The following is a 21,409-nucleotide window of genomic DNA, read 5'->3' on the forward strand; positions in this document are numbered from 1 at the left end:
GCCACAAGTCTGTTCAAACAAAGAGCAGACGAGGCCAAGAATTGGCTATTTCAAAGGTTAGCAAAGCTCACCAATACATGCAGCCTCTTGATGTACCATCTCCTAACTGTATAAACTGCAAAATATTCTGCTATTTACTCATCCATATATTTATATTACATCTCACATTTCTGACAGGAAGCTCCCAGCTTTCCTACTTGAAAGAAGTGATGATTCATTAAATAAAACTGAAGTTCACACTGCTCAGGTACAGCATCTTGCCCTTTTCATTAGCTGCAAACACAGCAAAAGATTTAGGCTCTCTACACCATACAATGCATACAATGGCATTCCTCCACAAAGTCTTCCTCATTCAGAGGAAAATATTCTAGCAACAATACTTCCATTTATTTGCACACTCCAGAAAAGCTAACAACAGCACCAAAAGACAAATTGTGCTCTCTCTAGCAGCTTCCTCCCTGGGCTCTTTGGTTAAAGTACAGTAATTTGGGGAATAACTCACTTTCTAATTCATCAGTTTAGTGTGGGAAGTGATGAGAGGGTAGGACGGTATAGTTGACTGCATTCCTGACTGTCCATGGCCTTGTGCTGCATAGTGCTGTACACTTTTCCAAAGGGAAATACCATTCAAAGGCAAAGTGTAAAGCAATTCAAACATGACTAAGTTTCAGCAAGCTAAAATGAAATGGTCACCACCTGTAGTGAATAATCTGAGAAGCAGAAGCTTACCAAGAACAAATGGCTCAAATGAAAACGTTTTAGGCTAACAAACCCCATCAGATGTAGCAGACATTTCATACATTTTAGACCATTCTGGCAAAACACCCTCCTCCCCCACCTGCTGTTATAAAGCCTTGGACTCCACAGCCTCTGTGAGGTCAGGAAGAATCATGCGAAGTGCACAGAATGAAAGGCAATTGACAATTCTTCCTTGCACTTACCTACACTTGTAGGAAATATATCCTCGTTGTTGATTTGCATCTCAATCCAGTCCATGAGGAGATTCATGTACTGCGGTGCCGGCAGCGCTGTAGGCTTCTTGTATTTCATGTCATCCTGCCACCGGTACTCATACTTAGGGCCTCCAGACATCACTGGGCAGGTCCTCTCTGTGCAGAACTCACAGATAGTTCCATAAATGAGGTTGATCCTGTTGAAGAAGTCAACAACATGGACAGCCACCCAGTCATTTTGGTCTTCTCCCCTGGGCAACTGTACAGCTGCTTTCAAGTCCACACCTGAGTGCAGAGTGGCCTGAGCTCTTTTATGTAGCTCAAACCTCTGGGTTCCAGGTTCAAACTTGCGTTTTGGACGAAAAGTCTTATCCTTATTAAAGACTTGCTTCAGTGCTATTGACATGTCTGATAATCTTCTGCTCTGCAGCAGATGGCAGAAAAGCACTGCTAAGATTTAGCTCAGGTATCTGAAAACACTTGCTCCCTATCACAGGTCCTCCAGGTTCTTTTTGTCACAGAAGTTCGTGTTGACTTCAAAGCAGTCTACTAGCTCTTCCACTTGAAAGCCTTCCCAAAAGGCTTCATGTCCCTAAGGATATGGAAATGATTTACATTAGTGGAAAGCTCAAGTTTGGACCCACCAGTTTGTTATCATTTTACCATCGTTTTCTATTAATTATAAGCTGAAAAGCAAATGTAAAGTATTTAATAAACCAGATTTAAAAAATACTAATCTCTAACTTGATGAAAACATAAAACATAAACAACATATTTTTTATACTTTTTTTCTTTTTTCTTTTTTTTAAGTATTAAGGAATTATCATCTCTGTCTTTTATCGTACTTAATCCACCCTCGGGAATTCAGCAATGGTTTTAATTTTCTACTAAACTGTGTAAAACTATTAAAAAGCAATGGTGAAGCTGACACTTTCTTAATAGCTCTATTTATCTTCTCTACAGGGGAACAGCCAGCATGGTGGATCTCTGCCTCTGCACAGTAATGCCACCAGGAGAGGTAAGGGATTGTCCCACTCTGCTCTGTGCTGTGCAGCTTCACTTTGAGTATTAGGTGCAGGTCTGGACACCACAATATAAAGATGTAAAGCTATTACAGAGTGTCCAAAGTGGAGCAACAAAGATGCAGAAGGGTGTGGAGAATAAGAGGCGTGAGAAGAGACTGTGGCCCTCGATTTAAATTTTCATAGCACTATAAGCATCCTACCCTATCAGTGTCTAATGAACACTCTTCATGGGATTATGTGTGCTCTACTGTTTTCCTTAAGCTGTGCATGGAAAGCACTGAATTACTCTGAAGGCACTCTTAAAGCTTTCAAGAGAGGTCTTGAAAAAGGCTTTTTTTTTTGTTCACCAGAAGAAAGTAGCGCATACCTAGGCAAGGAGAACTGTAGTGTGTTAGACCCCATCTGCACACAGTAGAATGTAAGCAACATGGAAAATCCTCCCCCAAGTAGCTGGAAGATTAAATAAAACCAGTTGCCCTTTCCTTTCACCGATGGCACATCTTTACACCACCCTGCAGAGATACTTCAATCATGAGTTTATAAGCAGTCATTCTTCCTCTGTCAGCAAAACATGAGACTTGCAGGGTTGGACCCCAGTCACACCTGACATGGCCCTTGATGTAGTATTCCTGCACAGTCTGGAAATAATGAAATACAAAGGCCGGGAAGGCCAGCCTCCTAATAGTCAAATTAAGAGTCATTAGCAGGAAATGAGGGTGCTTTAAGAGACAGCCTTGTCCTACAGTTTGTTGCAAAGACCATAACTTCCGGCTTTCAGATGCTCTGTGGCAGCAGGCTGTTTATTTAAAAGCCTTTTGAAGGACAGCTGGTTACTGCTGCTCAGACCGAGCTGGTGACTGGCACACTTGGAGATGGCATGGAGCCAACGTCTCAGTTTGCAGTAAGGATGTCAAACAGGAGTTTCACAGCTCAGGTCACTACTTCTTTTGAGTGTAATACACATGGCACTCTAACATGGCTACTTCCTCAAGTGTAAATATTCACCATGACACAACATTTTTATTTAAAACAACTAGCTGCGTAACAAATAAAACACATCATCTTGAAAAGATAACAATATTCGCTGCTGTTAAACTTTCACTGCAGAAGAACAGTGAACACAGAAGAAGTAACAAAACACTCACCAAACAACTCACTGTCTCAAGTCTTCTACATACCAAGAATCAAATGGTGAAATTGCTCACAGGAGCATACATACATCATGGTCTAACGCAACTCAACAGCTAATAACATAAGATTACTATGCAGTCAGATAAAATGTGCTTTAATACAACAAGGGGAATGAAAATAAATGAGAATTGCCTGTGAATTTCCTGCACTGAGAATCCTACGTTCAGCATCTTGTAGTAAAAAGTAAGGCCGCCTCTCTTATTTATCTGCAAATTTACCTGATAAAAAAACATATTTACTACTCTGGACTGTACATGTCAAACTCATACTGTAATGCCTACTATCAGTTGATCTATTTTTCCTCTCTCTTAAAATATCTTGGAAAGCTGTGCAAAGCTGGGAACACGTGTATTTAATTTCTCAATCATTTTCACTTAAAAAAATATAATAAAGAGTATGGTGAAGATCAGTGAATCAGTTCTCTGAAATCGCTTTTTGCAGTTTTGTGAGGATATTTGCTATCTAGTTAACCCTGTTCTTCACTCAAAAGCTTGCCAAAATGAATGAAGAAAAACATGATTTTTTGACACCTCCCCCTCACTTCTGCAATGGACAGGGATCCTGCATGCTATGCTGTGTCCTTACTGCTCCCACTACAGCACCCAGCTACCAAGCATTTCTAAACAGTCACAGATAGCATCACCACTACCTTCCTGGAAGAAATAAGCTTTCATATTACCTACAAGGGACAAAAGAACAGCCTGAGCTTCAGCAGAGTACCTGATTTTCAGCTGAGATTCACCCACTTTAGATTTGGATCCTTCAAAGGCTTATGCTAATTGAAAAGCTTTAGCGACAGTCTGCAGTCTCTAAAAGTATCTTTATGGTTTAGGCAATGAAGTGGTACTTAATTGCAGGATGGCCTCTGCTTTGGGCTGAATCATGGAACCATTGGAGAAACTCACACACCTCTGGACTTCCAGCATGTTGCAGCATTGTGTTTTACTCAGCAAGTGATGAGAGGTCTGTCATTCCATTCTGGATCACAAATTAAAACTTTGTAGTGATAGACTTTGAAAGGAAATATATTGCTTCAAAATCGTATGGCTTTATCAAAAGTAAACCCATCCGATAGCAACAAATGGTGAGCAAAACTTCAAGATTTTTAAAGCACTGACGATGGAATTTGGCATGCCTGCCATCATTTTAACTGTCATGACAGTTCTCATCTGTGGAGAATGAGAAATGCTCACAGTTTCGTTACCTAAAGTGGTCTTGGGAGGGTTATTTCAGTGACTAAATGCTGTGAATAATGCTGCTGTGTTGGCTATAATGGATTATAGCTCCTTGAAATCGGCACAGTCGCACCACCTTTCCACGTAAAATTAAACTTGACTATTGATTACTTATTTGGCATTGTTTGTGTCTAACAGTCTTCATACCCCAGTAATGCCAGAAGGACTTATATTGACTGATGTCAGAGGCCACAGAAACTGGCTTCTGACCCATGATAGATTCACTTCTGAATTGTACCACTAATTTACAGCTGTCCCTCTATGGGCAACTCAAGTGGGCAATTCCTTCAAATGATAAAGTGCGTTTCCAAAGTATACACAAAATACTCTTGTGAGAATATTCCGTGGCCTGAATGATACAGTTTGGTGAACAGGTACACCAAATCAGCTCATAAACCAGTCCTGCCCACACGGATACCACCCACACAGACAGAAAAATAAGCAAAACATCACCACCACCCTGTCTGAGTCACTGTTGAGTTAAAAACCCAACATATAATTTCTTCATACAGTTTCTATTAAATCACAGGCATAAGAATGTTACACGACACTGTTTGCAATCACATGCTTTTCATCAGAGCACTCTAGTGAGCATAACACGAGCCTTAAGCAGAAAGGTAGCTCACAAATTCCTATTTTATTTGCCAAGGAAGTGAAGAAACATGACCTCCCCAGCATCAAAGACACAGTAAGCGTTCTATCCTACAAGACACTGTCTGAAAAATCAACACTGCATCTTCATTTTCTTTTATATTTTCCTTTCCAAAAATATAAGCTTTCATTCTGAGCACTTGTATGGTCTGATTCAAAGTCATCTGCAGCCTCTAGAAAATCACATTTGATCTAAATCCCATTAAGTACCAACACTTTGTAGACTTCTCATATTTGGCTTCATACTTGACTATCAAATTTAATACAGTTTTAATACAAGGCACAATATTCTTTAAATAGAGGACCATACATACTATTCTTCCTTTTGAATATTCAAATGCATACTTTCTCTACATTCAGTCTCCTGACTGAGAGCAACTATTATCCTACATTACAATCAGTTCTTGTAACACAGCAAAGTACAAAGAACAATTGAGTGAACAATGGCCTGTCTAGAAATCTTAAAACATCTTTCCTATTTAGACAGCAAAAAACATCAAAATAAAGAGGAATAATATCCCACATATCTTGCACAAGTTTGTGCAATTCAAGTTTAATCATAAGAAAAAAACTGCTGTACAATCATGCTGTGCAAATTCATGGTGGAAACTTCATTTCTTTATGGGGGGGCAACACAAACAAACAAACCAAACAATAAAACCACAGCAAGCAAAAGGACAACCCTTATTAACATGTAATATAGACCTGCATTATGGTTTTAACAGAGTTGAAAGAGAAAGGAAAATGGATCAAAGCAAGTTTGGGTTACTGAGGAAGTGTCTCGAAAAAGCACCATGTACAAACACAGGAACTAGGTTTTAAAAGTCATTGTATCCTTTTCTACATGTTATCCTATTCTCAACAATCTTCTAAGCTCATAAAAAGTGAGCTCCCATGGACGCTACATAGAAATGTATAAACAATGACTTGGTTTTCCAGATGCTGGCCTGTATAGTTTCTCCATGATTTCTGCAGTGAATGTTTTCAGGAAGAATCAACATTATTAACAACAACAAAAAAAAAAGTCCTAAGTCCTGCTTCAGCCTTTATCCATGGTTTCTATGTTAGCTGAAAACTCAGAGCATTTTAATTAATGTGCAAAATAACAATAGTAAGTGGTAGCATTCAGTGAAAGGAAGCTAACCGATGCCTGAGGACAAGAATTTGCTATTTCTTGTGGTGGTAAAAATCCCAGCATCTCTAGAAAAATATGGAATTTGGCTTCAAGTCCTCTCACAGAAGGACTCTTGAGTTTCTTCAAGTTCCTTGCTTTTCTATAGAGCTACCAGGATTGCCTTACATTAATGCCTATATGATAACCATGAGAACAGTACAGCTTCAAGGTCCTCAGTGGAAAGCGCTGACTGTAAAGAAGTCTTCCCATAGTCAGAAACATTTCCCAAATATATAACAACATCCATTTTACATGTAATAGCAAGCCTTTGTTTCGCTCGTGCATGAGAAAAAAAAAAAAAAGAAAAAGAGCAAGTGGTTTCCTGGGATTAATAAAAACCACAACGGTAAGAGATTGCAGAATATAGTACAAGCAGTATTTTAATAATCAAGGTGTCAATGTTCAGTGAAATAAAGGATTTTTACTCAATTCTTATTTGATTTGGAGCTGTAACTGCTTCCCCTTCTTCTACTGCCTTATTTCTAAGCTTAACACTTGAAGAAGGAAAGCAGAATATAATGGATAACTGTCTATAAAGCTAGGTCCCTTAAAATGAATGTATTCCTGTAATATTTGACAAGCATTTCACTGGATCGGCTTCTGCTTAAAAACCTCTACATTAATGTCATTGCAATGCCTGACAAAAGAAACAGAATCATACTTCATGACTCTGCCAAACTACAGAGATTTTCATAGAGATTAAACTGGAAAACAATAAACAGGACTAAAGAAGTCCCTCCATTGTGTCTAAGGAGCAATGGCAGGGATGAGAGAGGATAAATCTTAGGCGTAAACTTCATTATAACAAATTAGGCATGCTTTTCACCATAGGAAGAAACATTTCTGTATTAATGGAGGGCTCATTTCTCAATCAGTGTCATTCTAGAGGCTTTCAGAAGTGTAACAGGAATTAACATCTCATCAGAAGTTCTGGAGAGGTACTAGTATACCCTCCTACTTACTTGCTTATTGGAAGTCTGTGTTGTAATAGCATCCATAATAATCCAAACAGGAATATGTCCTTGCTATAGAAGACAGCTTCATGTCAGCTGAAAAAAGGATTCCTCAGAATTACAAACAGTAAAGAAATCACAAAATATTGATGGTTTAGTTCATACTGAAGTTCAGCCCTTACTCCTCCGTTGTTCAAGAACTTAAGGTTATGACCTTCTACAGACTGATGTTCAAGCAAGAGTAAGTATGGCTGTAATTTCTTTCTGGAAAGTTCTGTTCCACTTCAACTCTTAGCCTTTCATGTTCCTGTCCTCTTACCATGTCCGCTGTGATATGTGGCCTAAGTGGATATAATCCCTTCAAAACCCGTATAAGGCTGAGTACTAAACTAAATAATTAAGGAGACCATTGATTTTTCACCCCAGTACATTTCTTTGATCCCCTGCATGGATACACAGCACAGGAAAGAGGACAGCATAAGCACTGTCTGTGGAGGGCAAAGGATAGGATGGGTGAAACATGGAGGAGTGCCTTTCTAGCCAGTCACTGAATCACAGTGTTTGCCATTATTTCAGACCTTCCAAGTCCTTAAAGCAGGTTGGGAACTCCCTTTGGCTCATGCATCTACTGAGGCTGAATTCTGACAGAGTGACAGGATCATGCAGTGAAGTATGTTCAGTACTGACAATGCCTTTGAATGATGGTTGTTGGGTATTTTTTTTTTTGGCTACCCAGCTCTTACAGTTCTCCTCTTGGTTCACAAACTTCAACTGGTCTGAGCTGTAGCTAGCATGCTTACAAACACAGCCACAAAGCCACGCTCTTTCTAAATACACCAACAGCTTTTGCTTTCAGTTGTCAATTCCTTGTGATCTGCTACTTCTTCCCACCATTAATAAAAAAAGCTTTTACAAATGCATGTGCATAGCTTGGCCAGCTGCTCTTGCAATCACTGCTCTTGCAAACACCACACTGGTGGACTGCATGGCTGGGCTGACCAACGCTCCGGTAGGAGTAGCAAGAAAACCAGCTCAAAAACCATGCTTTGTCCAAAATCCTGCCGTCTCTGTGGATAGTGTTCTCACTGAAATTATTGTGACAGAGAACTGTTATCATCATTCGTTCTTTTAAAAATATGAACAGGATGGTTAAATGGAATAAATAAATTCTAACAGCTTTCAGAAAACAGATACAAACTAAACTACACAATGATTCTCCCTAACACGCATTTTTCTCTTCCAGTTCATTTCATTTCTACCCTCAATAGAAGTAAAATTTTACTTTTATCCTCTGCATACACTCCTTTGAAAAGAGAGTAAGAATGAGTTAAATTGTGGTTACAGTTCATAAATCTCTTTGTTCTATTCAGCTTAACTCGCTCCTCAATCTGCATTCTGCCTTTCAAAAGTGCTGGAATAACTGAGTAGATGGCACTAAAATCCAGTTTCCTTCTCACCCCCACACACCAAGAACATTCACACAATTCTCAAGGACAAAATCCAAAAGCTGAGATTTAACATGAATCCTAGGAAGTCTGTTTTTAGAATGACCACGACAGGTCTCGTGAGTGGGAAGAAATAACAAAACATACGTACACAAAATTGCTCCAGTGGTCTCAGATCTAAACTCAGGGCCTTTCTCTTTTACGTGTACAGACTCACTGGAGGGCAGGTCTCTGTACACAGCAGTACAGTAGCTCTTTTGCTAAAAGTCAGCATTTTATCCTCCAAAACTTCAAGTTCCCTACCCTACAAACAGTGGCCAAGGTCTTCATTTTTAGACTAAGCCTTAGTTTTAGAAAACCACATATGTGTTCAAGAACATCTAAATCATACATTCCATCATGCAGTATCATTTTGATTCAAACTACTCATTTTTACATCAAGAAACAGAGCTACAAAGGCAGTCATGCTACACACACTATGCTGGCAAACATAAATAACTAAGACTGCTCAGAAAACCACATCTACTCAGAAAACCAGATATAGAAAGGTTAGCCTAAATCTGGCTTCTGCTGCCAAATCTCCAGCTGGCTGTCCCAAGGAGAAAAGAGGAGAAGCAGGTTGGTGACAGAGAGCCTCAGTTCTAAGTAGCTCCAGGTTTCAGAGCAAAAGACCTGCAGGGAGTCTACAGCATCATCAGGTGGTGTTCTGCACCCTTCATTACAAACAGTTCTCAACATGGCATAGTGATTTTTCATTACAAAGAATTACCCTTAGCTCAACATTACTGAGAGACAAGATCAATCCAAAATCATGTAGCAGTTGAGGTTATGCCTGACCCAGGTAGCCCCTCGATTTGACCTCTGGTAACTCATATCTGAGTGAGACTGTTATGGGCCCTACAGCAGGAAGACAGTGAAGGTAATTCCACTACTAACCATGGGGATTAGGATTTGTTTGTCTTTACAAAGCAGTGGTGAACAAGACAAAATACATACTTTTTCACAAATGAAGGAATATTAAAAGAAAAAAAAAAAAAAAAGGATATATTAACTACAAATATATTTTAATTATTCATGCCACAAATCTAAAGTTTTGTCCTGAATCAATTCACTTGAACCCTGGTGTTCCGAATGAGTACTAGAAAAGCTAAGTGATCTTAAGATCAGTAAAGAACATTTAAAGAGCTAAAGATCAGAAGAAATCTTAGCTTCCATCAAAGTTCCCAATGTATATGCAACAAATAGTGAGTGGCAGCAACTGCAGTTAATTATGGACATTTTCAGATCAGAGAGAGCATTCCTGCTTGTGTCTTTTGAAAAATACAGAAGGTTTCACAGATCAGACCAAGGATGATTTTGTAGGCTAAGGGTCTGGTGGTTCTGTGACTTGGCAAAACATACTGCATTTCAACACACTCAGTCACAAGGCATAGCCTTTGTAGTTGTAGAAGTCTGGTTGTGTGTCCTCTACCTCCAAAATTCAAAGAAATAGATCAGTCAGTGCTGATTTATGAGTTGTTCTGAACTTGTAGGACTAAATTGGCGTGAAGGCTGAAGAGATTTCTGTCCAGAGAACAGTTCTGACTACCACCCTGTAATTTTACCATGTTTGACCTTATCATCTGGTCAAAATGACCTACTATTTTGTGCAGGGCAGGAAACTCTGGATCTGTTAAACATACGCATTCCCATAAACCAGACTAGAAACAGAATACCTGGGGTGAAGTACTCATCCACACTACAAAGCTCTAAATAAGCAGCTTGTAACTTGTACCAAAAAACAAACAAAACAAAATGTGCTTTCTTTACCATCTATGAGATCAGAAATACAAGTAAGTAAATGAACTCAGAGACATGATCTAAACAACACATGCTATTGGAAAGAACACTGTGATAACAATCACCTCTCCTAAGGACAGCTTGCTCCTCTCCAGTTCACAAGAATACAGCTGATAATCACGGATTGTTCATGCAGACAGAAAAAATATCCTTCAATACAGTTTAGTAGCAAAAACCAAACTCCAAGAACTATGAGACAAAACAACAGAACAGTAACACCAGAGGAACCCTGCACTAGGAGTAGGTTGTGGGAACAGCTATGGAATTGCACTCTTCTCCACACACACCCAAGGAGTTTACAATGCAATTTTCCAGCAAACTAAACAGTTTAAGATTTCAAAGCCTCTTCTCTGCCACTACATACTGCTCAATCTGTATTGTTCTCAAAAAGCCACTCAACACAGCAAACAAAACTTCCACTCACCAGCTGATCTGGAAAGCAGGTTTGGGTGGATTTTTAATAATCCCCCATGTTAAACAGAATATGCAGAAGCACAGTATTTAATCATTCTTTACAGTCCTTAGAGACTTTCAGGAACCAAAATAAGACTCACAACTAATTCACAACTTTAAAACTTAGCAACTGTACAGGAGATACAGCTTTTCAGAAGCCAAAATATGTCTTGCAGTTACTTAATAATTTTACAAAGAAAAAGAATAAAAAGGGAAAACTGAGGAAAACAGAGGAAAAAAAAAAGCGTCAGAAAAACAAGACAAGAAAAAAGATTGATCACCAGTCTGTTTTGGGCATCTGTTTCGAGGAGTTCTACTCTCAGCCTGCAGCACTGGAGAAGGGGTAGGGGTGTTAGTGCACTCATGCAGAAGTCATAGTCTCAAACCAGCAAATGGCAACAGTGACCACCAAGATGATGATGATGATGACAATGACTCAGGGTCCTTTTCAGGCATACTTTTTAGCCTGTGAGGCTTACAGATGCTCTGTCTCAAGCCTGTAAACAAGCGAGTTCACTATAACAAGTTTGTCAAAACCAAGTTCGTAGACAAAAATTTGTCAGTAAAGCAAGTCTGCTGTGTTGGGAGGAGAGGATATCGTATCTGCTGATATCAGTCTTTGACTGGCTATCACAGCAATGGCCTTGCACTGCAAGTGTTTGAGACATACTAAGCACATCCTAGAAAGACAGAAAGTGTTTTTGTTGGCCTTTTACAACCACAAAAGCACTCACTCTGAGACCCATAGGATTAGGCCCTCCACAAGTATATTAGGAAGGAAACTTTCTTCACTATAAGATTTGTCTTCTCAAGCCAATCTCATCACTTTACACTACAGAAGGAAGGGAACAAAAATGGTTTACTTAATAGCAAGTAAAAGTGATCAGCAGGGGAGCGTTAAGATGGATTCTTTTCTGACCATTAAAACAAGCAGTTACCCTGAAACAAAATAATTGATTATTCACTATGCTCTGTGACCAGAGCAGACAGCAAGCAGGGAAAGCACAGCCAGTGGTCACAGGAAGACAGTGCTTGAAGGACCCTGGTCTGAATGGCTGTCCTTCCCCACGGCTTGGCAAAGCTTAGTTTATCTCTAACTAAAAACCAATTGCTGATGTGATTAAAAATTCACTATAAAGCTGGCTCAGTTTTAAAGTGGGAGATGTCAAGGCATCTAAGATTCATCCTACAGATCTACTTTATGTGGCATGTTTCCCACACCATAATTTCAGTACCTTCCACAAAATTTCTGACCAAGAAAAAAGCTTCACATGTACATTTATAAGCAGTACATGCTGTCATTCAAAAGCAAGTCTCCATCTGTCTTGGGCCCCAATCACAGCAACATCATTAGGAACATTGATTTGCTGGTATAATTCTAAAATTTTTGTAGGGAGGTTCTGTGGTCGTGTTCCTTAACCCACAGAACTTTAAGATGCCTTTCTACTATAAAGCAAATGGAGCTTTGTGAGCTCAGAAGGAGCTGCTGTAAGGGAAAAGTGCCACTTAAATGCCTAAGAGAAAATAGATGCCAGGGATCCTATATTACAGGATATGCTGTCCTGCCAAACATACATCCAAACCAATGAATGGTTACGGTGGTCATAGTAGTGGAGGAATTCACACCACCTCTAGTAAAGCAGTGAGCGTATACGTACAACACACACACCTGTAGCAGTTTCATTCCTTCTAAACAAGATTTCATAGGATTCACACACACATGGAGACATTCAAGCTCAGCCTGGACAGCACTCTGAGCTGTAGATAACTCTTTTTACTGTATTAGACGACCATTTAGGTTCCTTTTCAACTTGATTGTATGAATCTGTATAACCCTTAAGATGTTAGAGGCTGGTGCAAAGTAATTACACCAACACAATCTCAGCAGATCTCTGCAGAGAAAAAAAAACAAAAACAGTCCCTGTGAGATCAGAGCACCAAAATACGAAAAATACTAAAAAGCCAGCTTTAATCATATATCTGCTTTATCCTGTTAACAGCTCACTTCCAATCTGGGTATAAGGCACTTCATTATCCACTGATATTCAGCAGCTGGAAAATTAATTTAGAAGTATTCCCTGCCAACATCTTGGGAAGATTGCAGATAAAATTTTTGCAAATAATTTGGAGAACGTTATATAAAACTTAAGCTGTACGTCCAAGTTAAATGCAATTAACTGAAGAAAAACAGCACCAGAGAAAATTCTTCTGAAAGATGATTCAGTGCCTGGTCTTTAAAGGCTGATTAGTATCTGAGGTTTCTACTCCACCACAGCCCTCCCATCACTTTAGTACAGTCTTCCAGATAGGAAGCACTTGAAACAGCAGCATGCTTTTCATCTATTCATCCAGACCGTGACCTCATTGTCACATCCTGGCTCACACCACAGTATAAACTCTGCTGCATTGCTGAATGTGCCCATGTCCAGGTTCTGCATTTCCCTCTTTCATCCACTTCCTGCCATACACACACATCCTGCAACACCCAGAAGATAATGGTACTGAAATCTTTTACCAGTAGTTATTTAGCTAGTTATGTGGCTTTATTATATTTAACATTTTAATTGATTCATTAAAATTTTACAGTGTCTTTAGCATTCCTGTGAATACTGCTTATGTTCACAGAAATTTTAGTACCAATAATTTATTTCTAAATTGGCAGTAAGCCAAAACAACCTTAGACTGACTGCTCTGCTTTCGTCATTATGGTTGCTACATACATAAATGGTTAGGAAACTGGATTGCTACCTTGCTATTCTTCATCCCATTTCAGTCACATCTCTTGCCATCCACACATTCCATACATTATGGCTTAGATCCCATCACAAATTATTTGAGTAAACCCAGCTGTATCACACACAGTATCTGCTATTAGGTAGGAAGATGCCACCATGATTTTTAAGATAGTAATCACCACAGATCCCAAGAGTAATCTGCAATAATAATATCTCTGCTCTCTGAACAGTATGCCAACCAAGTGTTTGACCAAGACTGAACCCTTGACGTACCACAGCTGGAACAGAAGCCCAAGCTGCCCTTGGTAAAATGTGTGAGAATTCAGGATGGCAAGCTACACAACCAAATTCTGAGCAAACGGTGTTTTTTTAGAGAGCTAGTATCCTGGAGACTACTGCTGAGACTCCAGTAAGACTTAATATCTAGGCTACAGATATTTCTTCAGGAACCACTGATAATACCTAAAAATTATCAAGAGGAAAACCACTGGGCGCCTATCTGCAGATGCTGCAATGACACTGACTTAGTAGTTAACAGACAGCTTCTCTCATGCTGCTGCACAGTCTGAAAACACACATTTCAGCAATGTTGTGAAAACAAGCAAATATTCAGAAATGCTTTCCTCTCTTTTGTTTTCTATGTTAGGAATTTCTTCCTCTTCTATTCCTCTCTTCATTCCAAAGTATTCATTTCATTCTCCTTGTGCATTTTTTTCCTTCTTTCCTTCTCCACTCCTTTACTAAGTGTTCCTTGCAGTCATATTCAGCACTATAAGAAAAGCACACGCTTTGGCTCAGGTATCAGCTAAAAAGCAATTGAGAAGGCTGACAGGAGGCATGAAAACAAAGGCTGCTGGTTACATCCTTCTTTGTCCCTACTAAGCTTCCAGACTACAGAAAACAATCGGGCAGATATATGAAGAAAGTGTGAAGTACCTACAGCAACTGCTTTTGGTATCATCACATTCAGACAGGTTTAAGTATTACCTTATTGCTTGTATGTGGGAGGACATACAATTAAAGAAGCACTCTTCTTGCACACTTCCTGTTTTAAGAATGGGATAACACACCACAAATTCTACAGCCTGAATGACTAGAATCTGTCACTCAATCCTTCACATGTTTGTTCTAAACAAACCAGATGAGCTCCATTTATGTTAGAGCCAGACTGATGAGACATTACTCTGTGATTCGTTCTTTAGCAAACACACTGAGGATGGCATGAAAAGTGTGGTATAAGTAATACATAAATGTAGAGAACGTGGCCACTATAAAGAAACATGACAAAAGGAGAAAACCTGAGTACATTGGTTATAATTAAAATGGAATAATCTGCCACTGCCAGGAAACACAGATTTTCCAAATTGTGGTATGCATCATCAGTTTCTTTCAAATCCAACTTCTTTTCTAGAACAAATACGAACCCCAGTAGTATATTCTCCAGTACTTAGTGAAAGAAAGAAATTGAGCCAAAACAACATGCAAAACTGAAATATTCTGAAAACTAAAAAGTAGCTAATTTTCAAAACATACATTCAAATTCAAATATATTTTTGATCACTGGATTACACAAAGTTAAAATCAAGCTCACAACAATAAAATGGCCATACTGGTATATTACAACACAAGATGACAGGTAACTCTAAGATGCCCATCATGACCTCTTTAAAGGCATGAGGATTACCTTATCATAAGCATATTGATAAATTATGAGAATACATTGTGAAAGCCCTTGCAATCTCTAGTATTAAAAATCCAGTGTAATTTATTGAAGCAGATAACATCTACAGAATTGCAGATGTAATGTAATATGCAGCTGCTCTGAGCTACAGAGATGTAAACAGGTTCCCTTTATGTTCTATGGATTTTCATTAAAACTTGCACATTTGATGTAACCACAAGCTTCTCACAAGAGACATCTCTGGAGGCGTAACAGAACTCATGATTTCTATTATGCAGCCAGCTATCCAATGCATTTAAGACAAATGAAACAATACCTCACAGAACTTCACATAACAGTTGTCACCTGTGGAAGGCTGGACACATAAAACTTTTGCTTGTTGACAACACTCTCTGGATAACCTGACTTATATTTCATTGCCCTGCAGAGATACTGTATCCAGACTGTGAAATGGCATACTCCACACCTGAACTTCACCTCACACAAAAGAGATTTCATCACATGGATGCTAAAAGGTAGGGGATAACCTTATATACTCGCTTCTGATCTGCCACATTCCTCTATCATTGGGACAGGGATTAATTGTAGAGCTCTTTCCAGCATCAAACATATGTTATGGAACAGCTTCTGGCAAAAAAAAATATGCAGGAAACATTACATCAAGCATTATACTTCTTGTCAGCTTAGGACTTGAGAAAGCTTTTGTTTCAAAAGCATGATCAGATAAACACAGTCAGATGGCACAGTACCACACCAGCATCCCCAGCTGGGAGAGGTTCCAAGGGTGCAGAGAGCCTGGGCAGCTGCACTGCTTGGCCAAACTTGGTGAGAGTCTCCACAGGCAAGTGTGAAGGGACAATGGGATGAACCATGAAAAGGGGACATCTGTGGAGAACACAACGGAGACACTGTTTGTTTGGAGAAACCAAAACAGCTCCTACTGTCACCATACTCTGCCTTGAGCTGAGACACCAGCACACGTGTGGAAGATCTTCAGGATTAAACCTCCAGTAAACAGACTCATCTTCACATAAGCTATTTTTGCTGTAAACAGAGCATAAGAACTGAAGCATGCATTGCTTCCCTAGGATGGATGCAAAAAGTAACGCAGAATAGCACAAAACTGTCCTGGAAAGGCTCATATTTATCTCACAACCAAATTAACACCTTACTTTCAGTAAAGCAGCAACCATTCTGTGAGGAAACACATTTCCACTCAAGTTTGAATTTCACATCCAGCTTCTATGCCAGTTTTTGCAGACTGAGTATCAGGCCTTCTTTGCTGTCATACTCACGCATTCACTGATGTTTACAGACATTAATTCCTGCCAGCAGTGCAATACATTATTCCAGAGGAATGCTAAGATGACAGTCCTGTAAAAGATTAGTGGTAACAGTCACTTTTTACTATTTCTGCTATGGGGAGAATGTACCTTCAAAATGCTGTCTGTATACCTTTCACAAAATACAATGCAATGTTAGGGCTACTGGCAGTGTTTTCTGAGCCTATTCTTCATGAGGATTTAACATTTCAGAAACATACTTGAAATTACTCCTTTCCACAAACTGCATTAAACTGGACACTAATAATAGTTTCACTTTCTTTCTACCCAACATAAAGGGCAAAAAAGAGCAGTCTGAGACAACATGAGAAACCATGGCAAAAAATACACTTGTAATGGATCTGGATTGTTTTTTTATTCCCTTCCAGTGCATTTAGACATAATTTTTGGGAACTTCAGTGTTCTAAAAGTGCTTGAAAAACAGTTTTTGCAACAGATAAGGTACACCAGACCATTATATTTTTGTTTTCATTAGCTTAACTAGGGAAACAAGACCAACCTATCCAAAAGACACTTACATTCCATCACTATGAACAGCATAAATGGTGTTGAATTTAGTACTAATGTCTCACAGTATTACTGCAACAATATAAACACAGTGATCAAGATATAATTGAGCCATGGAATTTACAAATGATGGAACAATGTGCACAAGACAATAATAGAGATAATAGAGTACCTATCAGCTTAATTTAATGCATTACTGAGCACAGGCTTACATTAAGGGCAACTAAAGGCCCAGCCTCAGAAACCTAATTGTAACAACTCAGCAATTCCACCTTTCTGGACCAAACATCAGATTACATGGCACAACAATCAATCACAAACACTAAATAAGGATATGAATAAAAATCCCTGATAAGCAACTCAAGCAATTCTCAGTTATATATTAGCAGCTATCCAGTAGGGACAGGGAGGTGATTGTCCCCCTCTACTCTGCTCTTGGGAGGCCCCATCTGAAGCACTGTGTCCAGGTCTAGGTTCCCCAATACAAGAAATACAGAGAGCTGTTGGAGAGGGTCCAGAGGAGAGCCACAAAGATGATCAGGGTGCTGCAGCACCTCCCAGGGCTGAGGGAGCTGGGCTTGTTCAGCCTAGAGGAAAAGAGGCTGCAGGGTGACCTCATTGCAGCCTTTCAGTACCTAAAGGGAGCCTACAAACAGGAGGGGAATCAACTCTTTGAAAGGGCTGGTAACTGCAGGACAGGGGGAAATGGTTTTAAGTTGAGGGAGGGAAGGTTTAGGTTGGATGTCAGGGGGAAGTTCTTTCCTATGAGAGTAATGAGGTGCTGGCACAGGCTGCCCAGAGAGGCTGTGGATGCCCCATTCCTGGAGGCGTTCAAGGCCAGGTTGGATGGGGCCCTGGGCAGCCTGGTCTAGCATTAAATGAGGAGGTTGGTGGCCCTGCATGTGGCAGGGGGTTGGAGATTCATGATCCTTGAGGTCCCTTCCAACCCAGGTCATTCTGTGAGTGTGTGATTCTGATTCTATAAGCCTATGCCTTTCAACTGCCTAAAACCTGACTACACTGTGACAGTGATTAGGACTGAATAAATTCAGACTGTACTATTTGCAAAGGCATCACAATATCATCCAGAGAGAAGAGCACAGCCTAATCTGCTATGGCCTGCTTATGTCAATACTTCACTGCTGTAGACCCAGCACCAGGAACCATGGTGGCTATATTGCTAACATCCCAGCCCAAAATGGAGCTACACCACCTTCCTTGCAGCACTGCAGCTTGGGAATACTTCTGCTAAGCAGGCGGTTCCAGCAGCACCCTTAGGCTCATCAGCATCCCCTCTGTGAAGAACATTGGTGAGCCCAGCTTGGATAAAGTAGCCCAAAAGGGGACAGCTGCCACTGCCATGACAAAAGGCTTTAACTTTCAGAATACACATGCCATTGCAAAGTGCATGAAGTCAAGAAATTTATTTCTTCTGGAATGCATAGTATGGAAGTGGGAAGTCACAGATTGGTGGCAGTTTCCACTCACAGCATGGGATTCACCTGCTCAAATGCAGGTATTTCTGGCATAGACATAAGACACATTGGTTCTCGTCTAAACTTCCATCACAGCTAATAGTGCGAAACTACTGCTTACAAAACTTATTTCACACTGGACAACTAAACTCCAACAGATGCATAAAACAAAAAACTGTTCACCTGCTTCCCTTGATAGTAAAGGTATTCCATTCCAATCAGCTCAGATGTGTAAGTCTTACAGCATGAACTGGAAGCTGCAGATTCCATCTTTTCCTCCCTTCACACCCTCATCCTTCTGCCCATTCCCTTTCTTAAGTCAAGCAGAATGACACTTATAAGTAATATAAAGTTACATTCATATACCTACATATTGTGTTATTCTCTGAGACAAGGTATTTTTAGAAATGAACAATTACTGTTAGCTCTTTAAGAAAATGAATGAGTAATGTTTATCCGCCCATTTTCAATACAAACAGTGAAGAAGTGCCTCCCAAAGAAGATGACACTGCTGTAACAGACTATGAGACACAAGATTCCCATTCCATAATGGGTTTGTGCATAAGGTTTTGGCAGTGGGGGCTGCAGAGGGGAGGCCTCTGTGAGCAGAGCCCAGCACTGCCCTGTACCAGGGCCGAGCAGCTCCAGCCTGCTGCCTTTTATTGTATTTTCTTACTCTCTTCTGATAGGGAGACTGAGTGAGCAGCATGATGGAGCTGTGCTACCTACCAATTTGCAATCACCACACGTTCTCATATGACAATCTACAGATAAAGAAAAAGAAAAGAAAACCAGGCACGACTGAATCTAACCCAGGAACAGGCAGACAGGGGGATAGTCAGGCAAACTGCAAAGAAACTTAAGGTTACTCTTTCCAGACCTAAATCTAAGTGCTCAGAAGTGGAAACAAGTTAACCACTAACACTTCAAGAAGAAAATCTTCACAGACTTCCCTGAAGCAACTTTGGCAAAGGTTTAACACCTCAAATTTCATAGTGAACTTGCTGATAAGAACAAAGTAGCGACTTTTAAGCATCATTTTCAGTATCACTGAACCATTTGTCCACCCTGAAAACATAAGGCAATGGTGTATATTCCTTTCCTCCTCTGTGGTGAATCTCATGTAGCTATTTTTGATCTTAGCTACCTAAGGCAAATGGCTGCTACTCACAAGTGTTTTCCCACATACTTCCATTCCCCCCTATAAATCCAGTTTCCTTCCAGCTACCTGTTTTTGACTGTAATAAATGGGTTTCTGTGAAGATTAGGACACGTCCTTAAAAAGCTATTGTCAGTTGAACGCAGACTGCCAGAGCCAAATCCACTGTCCACGTGCATTCCCTATTACTGCAAGAAGCCTTCCACTATAACATAAACGAGCCCATTAGAGACCTACTGTCTATTAGAAGACATCAAGCTGTGATCATCATTTAATCCAATTCATTTCCTAGAAGAGAACAGCTAACACATGACTCAGGAAAACATAAGCTGTATTGGTGGTGACTGGCACAGCTCTCTTTCTTTATATAATGGGGTTAGTTTTGTAGCCATGGCAGCTTACAGAGTGATGCAGAAGATAATCCTGCTGCCTCATGAATAGATGTTCTCTTTTCCAGGTACCCTCATTCACTACTGCATGTGGATTACACAGGCTGCCACAATGGAAAGTAGCTCTGAGAACTTTGGAAAGCAGTTCTGCAGCAAACCCAGGTGTCTGAATGCACAGAACAGCTTACACAAGCACCTCCTTGCTCATGCACCAGTTTTTTACCAATAACAGCTGAGCCTTTAGTAACGTTGTTTGTACTTCTGCATTAAAAAAGATGAGCTGGCACTTGCATTTGGATTAATGTATTTTGTAAAGCGGTGCACTGAAGAACTTAAGACTGACTAATGAAAAAAGCAGAAGTAAAGCTGTGCTTCCTCCAGAACCCTTAGAAAGAAAGAGAAAAAAGCTGCCTAGATACACACTCCCGAAGGAATGCAAAATTCCCAAGGATTTTGCATGTGAGGATTTATTCTTGCAAATTTCTCTGCCATTAGGACAAAAAGCAAATTAAAATGTGCTGTGCACAATGGAGATCAGTCATATTTTTTAGTAGTTCTTTCTATTAGTCATGCTCCATCACTACAGAGAAGATTTCAATAGGAATCTTTTCAGCCCAAGGAGTTCTATTTCTACTTCTCTTTTATTTATTTATTTTTTGTTACATTCCAAGAGAAGGTCTCCTAAAGTTCATGTCAAATGAAGAGTTTCCTTCAGGGTTTACAGTTGAATTCCAACAGTATTTTACATGTTTTAGAACCTCTTTATCCTATATCCACTGGAGGCTCACAACCACTGTAATCAGCCACATCTCATTACACTGCAGAAACCAGTAAAATGCTAGCACCAAGCACTAAAAAAGGCCAGTAGATTAGAAGCCAACACCTGCAAGCAAAATGAACTCTGTGACCCCAAGAGGAGTCCTCCCCTTCTTATACTGCAAGAAAAGCCATTAATGGAGTGAAGTTGTGTTTGATACTTCTTATAAGTTCACAGTAACCACAAAGAAAACAAATTATAAATTTATGTTAGTATAAAATTCCTGGTTTTCAGATGGCCTTCAATAGTACACCTGTAGAAACTGCAACAATCTGCATTTGAATACACGAAAACACAGTGGGTAATCCTGCTCCAAGGACAGCTACCTATCCACCAGTGCATAAAAACAGACTTTTGTAAGCACACATCATTTTACAAGGCATC

General features: G+C 39.8%; 1 protein-coding gene and 1 long non-coding RNA gene across 3 annotated transcripts in view; both read right to left on the reverse strand.

Moving 5' to 3' along the window:
- LOC128089455 (uncharacterized) overlaps nucleotides 1-18,036 on the reverse strand; it is a 67,756-nt gene extending 49,720 nt beyond the window's left edge. The window contains exon 1 of the long non-coding RNA XR_008210513.1: nucleotides 17,821-18,036. This is a non-coding gene — a long non-coding RNA (uncharacterized LOC128089455). The remainder of the gene's footprint in view (nucleotides 1-17,820) is intronic.
- Nucleotides 1-21,409, reverse strand: part of MOB3B (MOB kinase activator 3B) — an 82,955-nt gene that overhangs the window by 44,983 nt on the left and 16,563 nt on the right. For both annotated transcript variants that reach the window (XM_052700915.1, XM_052700914.1), the window contains one exon: nucleotides 942-1,545. In XM_052700915.1, the coding sequence (XP_052556875.1) occupies nucleotides 942-1,359 (418 nt within the window). In that variant the 5' untranslated portion in view covers nucleotides 1,360-1,545. The remainder of the gene's footprint in view (nucleotides 1-941; nucleotides 1,546-21,409) is intronic.

This window comes from Tympanuchus pallidicinctus, unplaced genomic scaffold (assembly GCF_026119805.1).
Source record: "Tympanuchus pallidicinctus isolate F22 unplaced genomic scaffold, pur_lepc_1.0 scaffold4, whole genome shotgun sequence".
In the NCBI taxonomy this organism is placed as follows: domain Eukaryota; kingdom Metazoa; phylum Chordata; class Aves; order Galliformes; family Phasianidae; genus Tympanuchus; species Tympanuchus pallidicinctus.